General features: G+C 43.8%; 2 protein-coding genes across 6 annotated transcripts in view; one reads left to right on the top strand and one right to left on the bottom strand.

Annotated features, from left to right (window-relative positions):
* Window positions 1–5: 5 nt before the first annotated feature.
* On the bottom strand, window positions 6–11,832 carry LOC309517038 (serine protease 27-like). 3 transcript variants are annotated; one of them, XM_082196047.1, is made up of 6 exons: window positions 11,702–11,832; window positions 3,345–3,371; window positions 3,089–3,251; window positions 2,280–2,551; window positions 1,423–1,595; window positions 6–351 (listed from the first exon to the last, which is right to left on the bottom strand). In XM_082196047.1, exons 3-6 carry the CDS (start codon window positions 3,163–3,165, stop codon window positions 112–114), a joined length of 762 nt encoding a protein of 253 aa, XP_082052173.1. In that variant the 5' UTR covers window positions 3,166–3,251; window positions 3,345–3,371; window positions 11,702–11,832; the 3' UTR covers window positions 6–111. The 3 variants fall into 3 exon arrangements, with proteins under 3 accessions (XP_082052173.1, XP_082052171.1, XP_082052172.1); XM_082196045.1 differs by lacking the exon at window positions 11,702–11,832 and adding an exon at window positions 11,584–11,683; XM_082196046.1 differs by lacking the exon at window positions 11,702–11,832 and adding an exon at window positions 7,410–7,597.
* Window positions 11,659–12,894, top strand: part of RNF112 (ring finger protein 112) — a 28,682-nt gene continuing 27,446 nt past the window's right edge. Inside the window, exon 1 of one of the 3 annotated variants that reach the window (XM_082196028.1) lies at window positions 11,659–11,857. The gene's annotated coding sequence lies outside the window, so the exon portion shown is untranslated. The remainder of the gene's footprint in view (window positions 11,858–12,894) is intronic. The other 2 variants (XM_082196029.1, XM_082196027.1) reach the window with 2 other exon arrangements.

The following is a 12,894-nucleotide window of genomic DNA, read 5'->3' as shown; positions in this document are numbered from 1 at the left end:
CCAGAACTCCAGGTATTTCATATATCCAAAAATGCTTTCCCGGTCACCTTTGCCAGGTATTGGTCACAGCAAAGAAGCTATAGCAATCCTGACCCTGCATACTGTTGGTAGTTAATGAAGGCAGTGTAGCACTATTAGTACCAGAAACAGGGCACAATCCCTGCTTGAGGCACCATTGATGAAATTGGCAGTCACTTCTGGGGCATGTCTCAATATCCAACTGCTGTGGGCGCTGACCCGGGTATAGACACCAGGACGCTTAGGGGCACCACAAATATCCCCCCAGCTCACCACACCAGCCACAAGCCAAGCCCCACCCCACGGGCAAATCAATGGTCCTCCTGAGTCCCCCTGTAAAGAAAAATAAAGGAATAAATGGTTATCCACCAGGAACACATATCCCCAATCCCACCACTGCCACCACCAGCATCTTATGCAGGAAGTGCTAAATGTCCTCTCTGCAGAAGCCCTGGAGATGAAAAAAACACAAACACCCCCTCCCACAAGCGGAAGTGCTCCCATGACTCCGGAGAGATCAGATTAGTGACTCATGTCCTCCTGTATGGCTCCTTTTATTGTGAATCGTTCACAATGGCTATTGAACCTTTCTTATCAAATCTGCCAGGATGATCAGATGCATTTTACATCCTTTAGCTCCTTCTGGATCAACATGCATCTCTCTCACTCTGTGTGGCCAAGCACTGTGCTGCAGCAAGCAAAACCTACCAGGAACTGATTCTAGACATTTTGTAATTTTCCTCTTTGGAGTTTGTGACAGGATTCTAAGTTTTTAAGATGCTTAATTTACTCTCTCTTGCCAACCTAGCAGATAAATAGGTACCGCTCTGGCAGGAAGGTAAACGGCGTTTCCGTGCGCTGCTCTGGTTCGCCAGAAGTGCCTTAGTCATGCTGGCCACATGACCCGGAAGCTGTACGCCGGCTCCCTCGGCCAATAAAGCGAGATGAGCGTCACAACCCCAGAGCCGGTCACGACTGGACCTAATGATCAGGGGTTTCTTTACCTTTACCTATTTTACTCTATGCTATTTTTTTTCTACCTTGCTCCCCCACCCCACCCCCATTCTACTCTATCATATGCATTTGGATTTTTTTATGTGTTTCCTATTTTGTTTCTATGTTGCTGGTCATTAAAAAAAAAAAAGATTTTGAGAAGGTGCTGTTAGACATGGCCAGCTGTGCCCAGCTACAAAGTTTATAGTGTAATACATGTGAGAGGCTGCAACAAGCCCCCACCCAGGAAGAAGTAAGCATCCAATTAAATTTCTCTTCAGCCATGAAAGGTGGGCAAGTGTCTCTCTCAGTCTAAGCTGTTGTAAGGATAAAATGTGTTTCAGGAGGGCAGAAGGTTGAGCTAATTGGAGGAAAGGTAGGATAAAAATGTCATAAATGAATACATTGTACCTGGCAGGCATCCCTTTTCCCTTCCATGTATCCTGCACACATCATGTCATCCTTGATTACACTAGTACTTGGAGTTTTTTCATCTTTATAGTCACTGTAAAGTGCCTCACAGGTAGCTGTATCCATCAGCGGAAGAAGCACTTCCTGTAGGAGCTCTGGCTCAGGTAGTGGGACTGGGAGAGAGAGAGAAAGAGAGAGAGGTGGGAGATAATGCAAATTTGTCCAAGGCGTACTTTGAGCAAAGCCTCATTCCTGAAACCTGCTTTGCACTTTTCGAAACGGGCCTTTCTGGCTTCTAAACTCTAATGAGTTGACAAAGTGACCTTGAGTGTTTCCATTTTAACCACCATTTTACTAACACAAAGGATGGAATACACGTTCTCCCTAAGATTTCATTCTTTATTAAAAGCACACACCCCACACACAAATGGCCCGCCCCCAGAGGCAAACATCAAACATAGTGATTTGCCAGGGACTATCCTAGGTAAGCAGGAACTATCCTAGGTAAATAGGAACTCTGATTTACTGCTAACATATCTGATGCTGGCAGGTGGCAGCCTTGAGTAGCTTGGATTCTGGCACCCTCGAAAAGCCCATTACTGATTTGTGTCCTGGGTTTCCTTTGGAAAGGTTTTTCCTGGTCCAGTGCCTTGAGCAGCGTCAGGTGACTGGGTCTAGCTGCCTTTTTAATATCCCAAAATTTCAGAGCATTATGGAAAATAAAGGTGGTGGTAGTACTTTTGCTGCTCACCAGTCATTTCCAGGCAAAGATTTTCCAGCAACACAGGAGAGAGAAGCACAGCAGAGGGGCCCTCCCAGGGCCCCATCAAATGTGTAGCCAGCCCTGACTTCCTCACCTCCCGATTGGATGTTTCCCCAGCCTGCGACCCAACACCCCAACCTGGGAAGGAAGGAGATGGAAGGTCCTGGGATGCAGGCAGGCTGGATGCGGTGGGTGAAGTTGACAGGGCCTTCCAGTTCCATAAGTGCAATATCATTGCCATCCCTGTATCCCAAGAAGTCAGAGTGGATGATGATTTGCTTCACAAGAACTGACACAGCTTCAGGTCCAGGGTATGAGAGATTGTGGGCTCCCAATATGACGACAAACAAGGAAGGATCTGTAATACTATAGACAAAGATGCTGGCTAATAAAACACAAGAGGAGAGAGTGCAGTAGAGTATTCAGACCTCTGGTTTCAAGGAAACTGTCAATTTGGGGGGGGGCAATAGGGTACAAAAGTGTGAAAGAGGAAGGGGAAAAGAAATGAGAGCAGATGAGTAAAAATACTTTCAGAGTCCTGTGAGAAAGGAAAAAGGGGAAGACACCTTCAATGGCACATTCTAACCAGAATGAGGATGAGTCGAAGTAGGATTAGCAAGTGGGGCATAACGAAGGGGAGAGGGCATGGCCTGGGAGACTCCTGAGGGGTCTGATAAAGAGGAAAGGAGGGTTGCATTTGGCCCTTCAGACCTGAGGTTTCCCAACCCTAATATACAGCAAATGACAACCACCTTGGTAAGGAAATGAGAGAAGATGGCTACCAGAATGCCTGGATTGTCTGAAAGGGGAGTATCATTTTACAGGTAAAAAATTAAAAAAGATGGGAACAAGGTCTCCAGGTTTCCCTAAGAAGATAGAGAAGCTTGGGGGCTCTCTTCTCACCTGATAAAGCAATGTGCAGCTGTGAGTACCCAGCGTGAGGCAATGAGGGTTCCCCCACATTGGTGTGAGTCAAACATCTGCAAGCTGGCCTGCCATGGCCATGCACCCACCTCAGCCTCCTCACCACCTACAATGCGGGCAGAGGGGACCAGTTGGCCACAGGCTGTGGAGAGAGCAAGATGGTTGGTGAGCATATTGGAAAGGAGATTCCCCCCGCCCCCCAAAGACAAATCCCATCAAAGAAGTTGTTACTCACCTGGTGATAGCTCAGCTTCTCTAATACCTGCAAAGACAAGGGAGGAAAAAATTATTAGAAGCCACAACTTTCCATCATTTTTAGCCACAAATGGTTATAATGAGAGAGTGGCTGTATGCAAAGGAGCTGTTTTATATTGAATAGGATCACTGGAATATTTAGCTCAGTATTGACACAGGCCGCCTAGTCGCAGCCACCCCCACTATGATTTGATGTATTGTATTTCTGCTTGCAGTAATTATTTATATATTTGCATTAATTCACATAAATTAGCATATGCAAAATTTGGGCAAATATATATCCTCCCTTATACTCTTTTTGACAACACATTTCCTCTTTCTGATGATGTGTAAGTGTTGGGGCTGTCAGGCATGCGGGTCCATCTCCAGGTCAGAATGAAGACTAGAACTTCCGGTCTCTTGCTGTGGGAAATGGCTGTCTCCCACATGAACAGACCTCAGCCGTGCTAGTAATTCAGGGTTGATATGGGTGTAATTAGCCCTGGCAGACTCCCCAGGGTGGGGGAGGACTGTCTCATAGACCCGCAAATCGTCTGTGATCTGTCTGCTTGCATCAAGGTGCGAGCTGCAGGGACGCTGGGTCTAAGAGAACGGCACGGCTGGCACTCTCCAGAGCCACTCCTACACGCAACAGACACCCATTTTTCATGCTTGCTATAGAAGGACCGGGCAGTTGCTGTGAAACTGCTGCAGCGTCTGGCTCCTCTTTGTCAGAGTCTGTGCCCCTCAATATTTTTTCCAAGTTGGCACCCCTGGTTGGTGCCATCTTTCAGCCTAACCTATCTCACAGGATAGGGAAAATCATACATGTCATTCTGACCTCTTTGGAGGAATAGCATTTTTTGTTTTAAACAAGGAAATTAACAGTACATCAAGTGAAATGGGAAAGTCCCTAGCACAGCAGCAAATGAAATAGGCAAACCTTCAGATCACATTACACACACCTTCCATGTCTCTGCCAATCCAAGAAACTTCTCATTTACTTTCTTTATTAAGATAACAGAATTGTACGTATGAAATACAATTTATATATGATTTAACAAAATGTTCAGTCAAAGCACGTGGATGAAAATTTGAAGGTAATTCTACATTATCTAACCTGTTTGATAACAGTTATGATAACTTATCTCTCTGTGTAATAAAAATTAGGGCAGTTAGCCCAGCTTTTTTCCTTATTACTATTAAAATATCGTACACACATAGCATATGTTTGATAGTAACCCATTTTTATTGCTGAATTTGGTAAAGTTATCCCATTTTATCCTAAAGTTATGCTAAAGAAAATGTGTTGAATATGGCCACTAAGGCAAATCAAGCCATTCTTTAATTGATGATATATAACTGACAGCCTCCCTGTCCTTGCAAAGAGTATTTGCTGCTGCCAGCATATAAGATGCTAGTTCTTTATGATTTGGCCTCAGCCCAATATACCTGAATGAGCATCTCCACCCCCATTGTTCAGCCTGGACACCGAGGTCCAACTCTGAGAACCTTCTGACTGTTCCCTCACTGTGAAAAGTGAGGTTACAGGGAACCAGGCAGAGGGCCTTCTCGGTAGTAGCGCCCACCCTGTGGAACACCCTCCTGTCAGATGTCAAGGTAATAAACAACTATCCAACTTTTAGAAGACATCTGAAGGCAGCCCTGTTTAGGGAGGTTTTTAATGTTTGAAGTTTTATTCTCTTTTTAATGTTCTGTTGAAAGCTGCCCAGAATTTATTATTATTATCCCCACTGGTCTTTCCACATAATTCAGTAGGATCACCAAATGTAGTGGAATTTCTCAACCTAAACCTTCAACATACTCTCCCCCCCCAAAAAAAAAAATAATAATTCAGATCTGCCTTGGGAGAGCCCGGAAAGTGAAAGTAGAGAAGAAGAGATGGCTCTGTGGATCCCTGCACATCCCCCAGCTTCACATTCTGAAAACAGGTGTGCTGAGACAGAAATATTCTCTTACCAATCAGAATGGAGAAGATGATGAGCTCCTGTATCCTAAGACAACACATCTTCCGCTTAAGGACCTCCTGACTTGACTGAGTGACTCTCAACAGAGGCAATGCTCAGCACGTAGAGGAAATATAGAGGAATATAGCTAGAACTGTAACCTAGCCTCCTCAGTGGACTTTGTGATGTAACGCTGACTCATCACAACAGCCCTAGGAAGTTGTCTGTTGCTATTGACTGGGGATTATTTCTTTGACATAAACCTCGCCAACAGGTAGGACTCCTGAATCCCGCAGCACAGGGCAGCACATGACCCTCAGCACAGGGCAGGAGAGAGAGCAGGAATTAGCTGTCTGATTTAGGGCAGGGGGAAGAAAGTATGGATGTTTGGGCATAAGTATGTAAGTGACCCAAGCCATTTTGCTGCCTGAGGGTCTATTGGATAGCCACAACACCCAATTGGTAGGTCCCTCATTGCTGGGTTTAATCTGGCCAATGGGTGCTGTCTAAACGGATCGAGGGACCTAGATAGCTTCCTCTTTTGGCTCACGCATCGGAACACCCACCTCTCCCTAATTTTAGGGCATTTTGCGATTGACCTTGTTATGCTGTCATGTGTCATCTGTCGTTGGGACAGGGCCACGGCAGGAATTTTCCCCACTTGGCTGATTGGCTGTTGCCATTTGGGTTTTGCCTGCCGCGTAGCAATTCGTCACAACTTGTAAGGTTGCGGATAGGCACTGGTTCATGTGATAGGGATGGGAGAATGGTCTCACCATCCCTATATGAAGGGTATTCTATTAAAGGAATCCAGGGACTCAACTTGGTTTGGTCAACCCCCGAGAAGGGGTTGTGCCCGTGCCTGAATCCAGGGGAACATCTGGGGAGTGAACAGGGTCCGTTCCCAGGCTTTTCACTTGTCTCAGGTGTTCACCCTTGGCTGACCTATGATAGAGCTCTGGGTCAGTGCTACCTGTAAGGGTGTAGGGGGCTAGTCGAACCAGAGCCTATGCAACCACTAACTTTTCTGTAATCAATAAAGTTGTGGCCTAAATTCTGCCAAAAACCAAAACTAAAATTTGAGTCAAATGTGTCCTTATTTAGGAGGGAGGTCTCTGGGTCTGAACATGCAAAACAGCCATCAGCTTGCTGATCAAGCTTATAGAAGAGAAGCCACTGTAAAGCATGGAGGACCATGGACAGAAATGTGCCTTCAGAGAAGTTCAGTGTAGGCTTGGCAAAGTAGGTGCTATGAAGGAGTGGACAATAGCCTCTCCTTTCTTCACCCATAGACAGTCAGGAGGATCACATGCTTCTGTTTTGAACCTAGAAGCAGAAGATACACACATAAAATTCTGCAACATGGCTCAATGTTGTTGTTGTTGTTTTTCCACAGCAGCAAAATGGAGAAGAGTGTGATGGGGATATGAAAGTGTAGTTTTGCCTCAGATGGTTTCCCAGCATCAGACAATTTCACAATGTTCTCTGTGGTAAACAACATGAAACAGCAGATTTATCCAAATTCAGCAGTTATTTATTACTGCCTACAGACAGAGGACAACAATCTTTTACTGTTAAGAGGAGCAATAAACAAATTAACTGAATCATATGCTGATTCTTATTATCTCAGCCTGAATTGGCCAAGCTTTCTTTCCCTCTGGCAGTTTAGCAGACCTAATCTCTCTCTCAGACTTTGAAACTAACTGTGAATGTGATATACTATTATTTCTTCCGCATGGCCTGCTAGCCTGCAGCAGGTCCGTGCAGAGCGGGGACAGGGGAACAAAGCTGGGTACACTTGCCTCAGTCCTTGGAGGGCTAAGCTAGAGGGCAAACCCTCCAAGCATTCCTAATTTCCATGGACAGTCCTGGATTTGCAGAAGCCACCCCAGTTTCTGATTTGATCCCGGAATGTTCCGCTTTTCCTTAGGATGTCCCTATTTTCACCAGAGAAATGTTGGAGGGTATAGAGTTATGCAACCACCCCAAGCCAAGGATATAAGTAACTATACAATCTTTAGAACACATCTGAAGGGAGCCCTGTATAGGGAAGTTTTTAAATGTTTAATGTTTTATTGTGTTTTTATATGCAGTCATACCTCTTGTTACGTTCGGTTCAGGTTACGTCTTTTCAGGTTTCACCGCTTGCGCATGTGCAGATGCTCAAAATGATGCCACATGCATGTGCAGAAGCGGCAAATCGCAACCTGCACAGACGCAGACGCGGGTTGCTTTCTGCTCATGCTGTGAACAGGGCTCTGGAACAGATTCCATTCGCAACCAGAAGTACCACTGTATGTTGGAAGCTACCCAGAGTGGCTGGGGCTAAAATAGCAGCAATTATTATTATTATTATTATTATTATTATTACAGGACTTCCCTATTTTCATTGGAGAAATGTTCGAGGGTAAGCATGTGGAGGTTCCTATTTTGTTAATCTTACTTTCCCCCAAGCTCAAGCAAATCTTTATGGCAGGGGTGGAGCACATTTCTCAGCCTGAGGATGGCATTTCCTTCCGGGCACCCTGCCAGGGGCCACATACGAGTGAAAGGCAGGGCAAGAGTGGAAGTAATTTTTACCTTGGCTCAGTAGACTAGTTTCTACACACACACACACCCTTCTCTGTCCTCCACTGAGGCGGGCAAGAGGCATTGTGAAAGTTCAAGGACTCATTTCAACCAGGCAAAAACACTCAAAGAAGGTGCAAAGCAGGGCTGGTGTGAGGCATTGCCTGGGGGAGAAGTGATGTCGTAAGGAGGGCTGCATTTGGCACTTAGGCCTGAGGTCCCCCACCTCTGTTTTATGACTCTCTGTTTTCAGATTATGTTATTATCCATGACTAATAGCTAACATCATTAGATGCCTCTGGCTCATCATAGATGAATTTGTGGAACCAGTGAGATAAGAGAGATTCCACGCTGCACACTTTTGTACTTGGGACCCTGTTCTAGACACAGCTTTACTGGGATGGCACACAAAGTGCTCTATCCCAGAAAATATGTTTATTCTTATATTACAAAATTTATATACTGCTTAATTTAAAAAAAATCTCAAAACAATGTACATATTGTGGTATAAAATGTGCATTGAAACAGACTTTTAAAAGTAAACATAATAAAATTATCAAAATATAAAACGATCAGTGCTTCCCCTCCAAATGTTAAAAGTGTGGCACTGTAACAACTTCATTGTGAGTACCGAGACCTTTTTTCCCAAAGAAAAAGCACTGGAAACAAATATATTTTAAAGCAAATGTACATAATAATATTGCATGTTAAATTATATGTCTGGTTAGCAGGCATCAAAAACTGTACAATGAAAGAAAAATATGTGTTATCAATTGTCAGACACTATATTTCTTTTTATTTCTTTTATTTATAGGTTGGCTCTCTGCATTAGCTGGTGCAAGGCTCTGAGCAAAAGTGCTTTTGGAAATTGTAAATTGCCAAAATGATGCCTGATTTGGTAATAATTTCATTACTTCTTTCATTGTACTTTTTATCTCTTCTGTTCCTTATTTTTCTTCTTTGTTTTATTTTTGTTTATTTTTAAAGCCTTTTTTCATGTTGCAACATATGCAATCATTACATCAGCCACTAGATGTCGGGGTTAACTCACTTGCACAACGAGTTTCATTTCCCCTGGTTAAGTTAAATCAATATGTGAATTTTTTTTATAATCTAACTGTAGATTTACTCTTTCTGCCCATGCCATATTCCCTAAGCCTCCACAATTCCTTTGTGGATCACTACACTTTAAAGTAAAATTACAGGAGTTTCACACCGTTCCTTGAATGGTAGGAAAACGTGAGCAGGGAGCATATACTGGTGACAAAGTATATTTTTGGAGGCAAGGGGAGGTTGGACTAGATGCTCGTGGTCCCTTCCAACACAATACAATTCTATTATATTCTTTTTTTTATTAATATTTTATTAAGTTTTATCAGTAGAAAAGTTCAGAAAAATACAAAAACAAAAAAATACAAAATACAAAGATGCAAACATTAAACACAAAAAAGAAGAAGAGAAAAGAAACACATAGAAAAGAAAACAAAACTCCCTCTTTTTAAATTTCTCATCTTTAGTTAACTTATTTTCCTGACTTCCTCACGCCTCCCTTTTTTGTATCCCTTTTAAAAATTGGTTCAGCAAATTCATATCCTATTAGTTTATCTATTATCAATCCCATCTTGCATTTTACCTTGTTGCTAGAACCCCTTCAATTCATTTCAATGTCATCAGCATTCAAAAAATTTACAATGTTTCTGTAAATAAGTTTTAAATTTCCTCCAATCTTCTTCCACCAACTCTTCTCCCTGGTCTTGGATTCTGCCAGTCATTTCCGCCATTTCCATATAGTCTATTAATTGCACCTGCCATTCTTCCAGAGTGGGTAGATCTTGTGTCTTCCAATGCTTTGCAATGAGAATTCTTGCTGCTGCTGTAGCGTACATAAAGAAAGTTCTATCCTTCTTTAGCACCGATTGGCCAACTATGCCCAGGAGAAAGGCCTCTGGTTTCTTCAGGAAAGTATATTTAAATACCTTTTTCATTTCATTATAGATCACCTCCCAGAAAACCTTAATCCTTGGGCACGTCCACCAAAGGTGGAAGAATGTACCTTCAATTTCTTTACATTTCCAACATTGGTTGTCGGGCAAATGATATATTTTTGCAAGCTTGACTGGAGTCATGTACCACCTGTACATCATTTTCATAGTATTCTCTCTTAGGGCATTACATGCCGTAAATTTATTCCCGGTGGTCCACAACTTCTCCCAGTCAGCAAACATAATATTATATCCTATATCTTGTGCCCATTTTATCATTGCAGATTTTACCGTTTCTTCCTCAGTATTCCATTTCAACAGCAGATTGTACATTCTTGATAGTATCTTAGCATTGGGTTCTAACAGTTCTGTTTCTAACTTTGATTTTTCCACCTGGAAACCAATTTTTTTATCCAAGTTATAAACCTCTCTTATTTGAAAATAGTGTAACCAGTCTCACACCTTCTCTTTAAGCTTCTCATAGCTCTGCAATTTCAATTTGTCACCTTCCTGTTCTAGAATTTCCCAGTATTTTGGCCATTTGGCCTCCATGTTAAGTTTTTTCAAAGCTTTCGCTTCCATAGGTGATAGCCACCTTGGGGTTTTACTCTCCAGAAAGTCTTTATATCTTATCCAGACATTAACAATTCTATTCTATTCTGAACCTACTTTTTCACTACCTGGTAAAAATGTGAGAAGCTAGTAAATATCAAATTATCGGCAATAAAGGAATTGCAGTAACTCTCTCAAACACCCCAACCACAACCACTATTTCCCAAACTGAAGCTCAGGCCAAACTGTGGAGCAAAATTACATACTCCTTGCCCCTGGAGCTTCCTGATCTCACCAGGAAGCATCCACAACCATCCCCCACCCAATTATATGTCTGTATCTATCTATCTATGTACCCAGACTGCAGATGTTGTGTGTGGCTGCCATAGGTTCAGAAGCACTCAGGAAACGAAACTGTAACTATTTCAACAAACTCCAGGTTAATAGTAAGAGTGTTAAGTAAACATTTGCTTGGATACAGCCCAGTTTTCTTACTGAGACACAGAGGTGATTATTCTTTAAAAAAACCAAATCTCACTATTCAACGAAAGCTAAGTTCCAGAGATATTCATCTGTCATGCATGTACAAGAAAGGAAAAAATGGTTCACTAAATTTCTGGTGGCGGGTAAGCAGGGATTCCAACTTGAGGAAAATATTGGGGGGGGGGGGCGCAGGTAAACCCCACCCCACAAGACGTGGCACAAGCACACCATTTTAATGGCAATGCCCATCATCTGGGGTGGGTGAAGAAGGCTCCAAAATTTTATGGGAGGAGGGCGAAGAGACCTCGGGCCCTAGGAATTGGCTCCTATGAGGATAAGAACTTGTATCAGAATTCCAAAATCCATTTCATGGGAGGGAAAGGGGCAGTCAGAGAGGGACGATGGCGCCCCAGGCCATCCACCTGCCACACTCGATTTTTATCATAGGGTGGCTCAGTTTAACAACGATCTCCATCTTTGCGGAGAGGGCAGAGATGACATGCAAAGCAGTTTTAAAACAAACCAGGAAGGACGGTGGATTGAGAGCGAAACTGGGAAAGTTGACTGTGTCAGCAGGAGTTGTGTGCGCGTGCATGAGAGGAGAGGGGGCTAGAATCAGACATGATTGATTCATCCGTCCCCACCCCGCCAAAGCCCTGCCTTAGAATGTTAAAACAACTTGACTCACTTTTTCTTGTCTAATTCCTTTATCTTCCCTTTATCCTTTCTTCTCGCTGCCCCGCCCCTCTGTCTCTCTCCTCCAAGTCTCTTCCCCCCCCCCCGCAAAAGGCACAGTCCGGAGTCACCTTCTATTGGCCAATCGCTCCTGCCTTCTCAGAAGCATCGCCAGAATGGGGAAGTAGCTGTGCGTTCTTCGCGCAACAACGATGTTTTTACTTTCACTTCTTACGCCTTCGCCCGCAGGCATTGTTGAGGGGTCTGCGGAGCCTGATCGGGAGCAGGTAGGAGCGTGCACGCGCAGAAGAATCTCCTGTGTGAGGGGCTTTTCTTTCCGCCCCCGCCCCCTTTTCCTCCCTCCTCTGTCATGTAGGAGGCTGATCCTTCTGCCATGCATTGTCATGCTCAGCTGACGGAGAGAGAGCCTCCCGTCCCTTCTCCCTCGTGGGCTTCTTTCTTCTTTTGCTTGTGTTTTAAAGATAGATTTAGCCTCCTCGTCTTTCTGCCTTCATTGCTTGGGAAACTTCGCGTCCTGAAGATCGGGTGGGATTTCAGCTCCACCTTTGACAGCTGCAGGTTTTGTTTTGTTTTCTTCCCCCCCTGGATGCTTTACGAGTGCATTTTGATACGAAGCAGGAGTGAGGACGGCTTGGGGACAGGATTGGGCATAAAAACATCGAAGTGAATGTTTAGGGATCATTTCGGTGTTATTGCAATGTTAAGAAAGCTTCGTGTTGCCCTGTTATCTTTGCCTTACCGCCTAGTCCAGGGTTAGACAACTTGGTGCCTACAATTCCAATAATTCCTGACCAGTAATTTATACTGGCTGGGGCAGATGGGGGTTGTAGTTTAAAATATCTGGAGGGCATATCAGACATTGGCTATCCATGCCCTGTTAAGTGTGCTTATAGCATTGGCGCCTGAGTCTCCAATTCCTTGGTTCAATTTGCCTGAAATGTGTCACTTCTAAAAGTTGCTAAGTTAAGGGGTAAAAAGAGGAAGAGAGCCAATTTCTCACCAAACATACCTTTATAGCATTCTAATCAGAAATACCTTTACACCAGGGGTGCCAACTTGAATAAAATATTGTGGGGGCCCAGGTAAGCCCCGTTCCACATAACTGATCACATGGCACAGTGCACACACACACACACACACACACACACACACACACACACTATTTGAATGGGAATGCCCACCAACTTTGTGAGGGTCCAGTCCCCTCAAATATTTTATTGTGGGGGCTGAAGTCCCCAGAGCCCCTAGGGGTTGGCTCCTATACTTTGTACCCATTATAGTCAATGAAGGGCTAGCAGAAATG

Source organism: Podarcis vaucheri (assembly GCF_965113315.1).
Source record: "Podarcis vaucheri genome assembly, chromosome: 13".
Lineage (NCBI taxonomy): Eukaryota > Metazoa > Chordata > Lepidosauria > Squamata > Lacertidae > Podarcis > Podarcis vaucheri.
This window is presented reverse-complemented; position numbering and strand designations above follow the sequence as displayed.

What these genes read in the sequence shown, in the direction of transcription:
- LOC309517038 (XM_082196047.1), bottom strand. Translation starts at nt 3,165, where the DNA reads ATGTTTGACTCACACCAATGTGGGGGAACCCTCATTGCCTCACGCTGG. An exon ending in GGGAAACATCCAATCGGGAG is followed by an intron (nt 1,596 to 2,279) that starts GTGAGGAAGTCA and finishes TCTCTCTCCCAG; the next exon opens with TCCCACTACCTGAGCCAGAG. An exon ending in GGAAAAGGGATGCCTGCCAG is followed by an intron (nt 352 to 1,422) that starts GTACAATGTATT and finishes TTTTCTTTACAG; the next exon opens with GGGGACTCAGGAGGACCATT.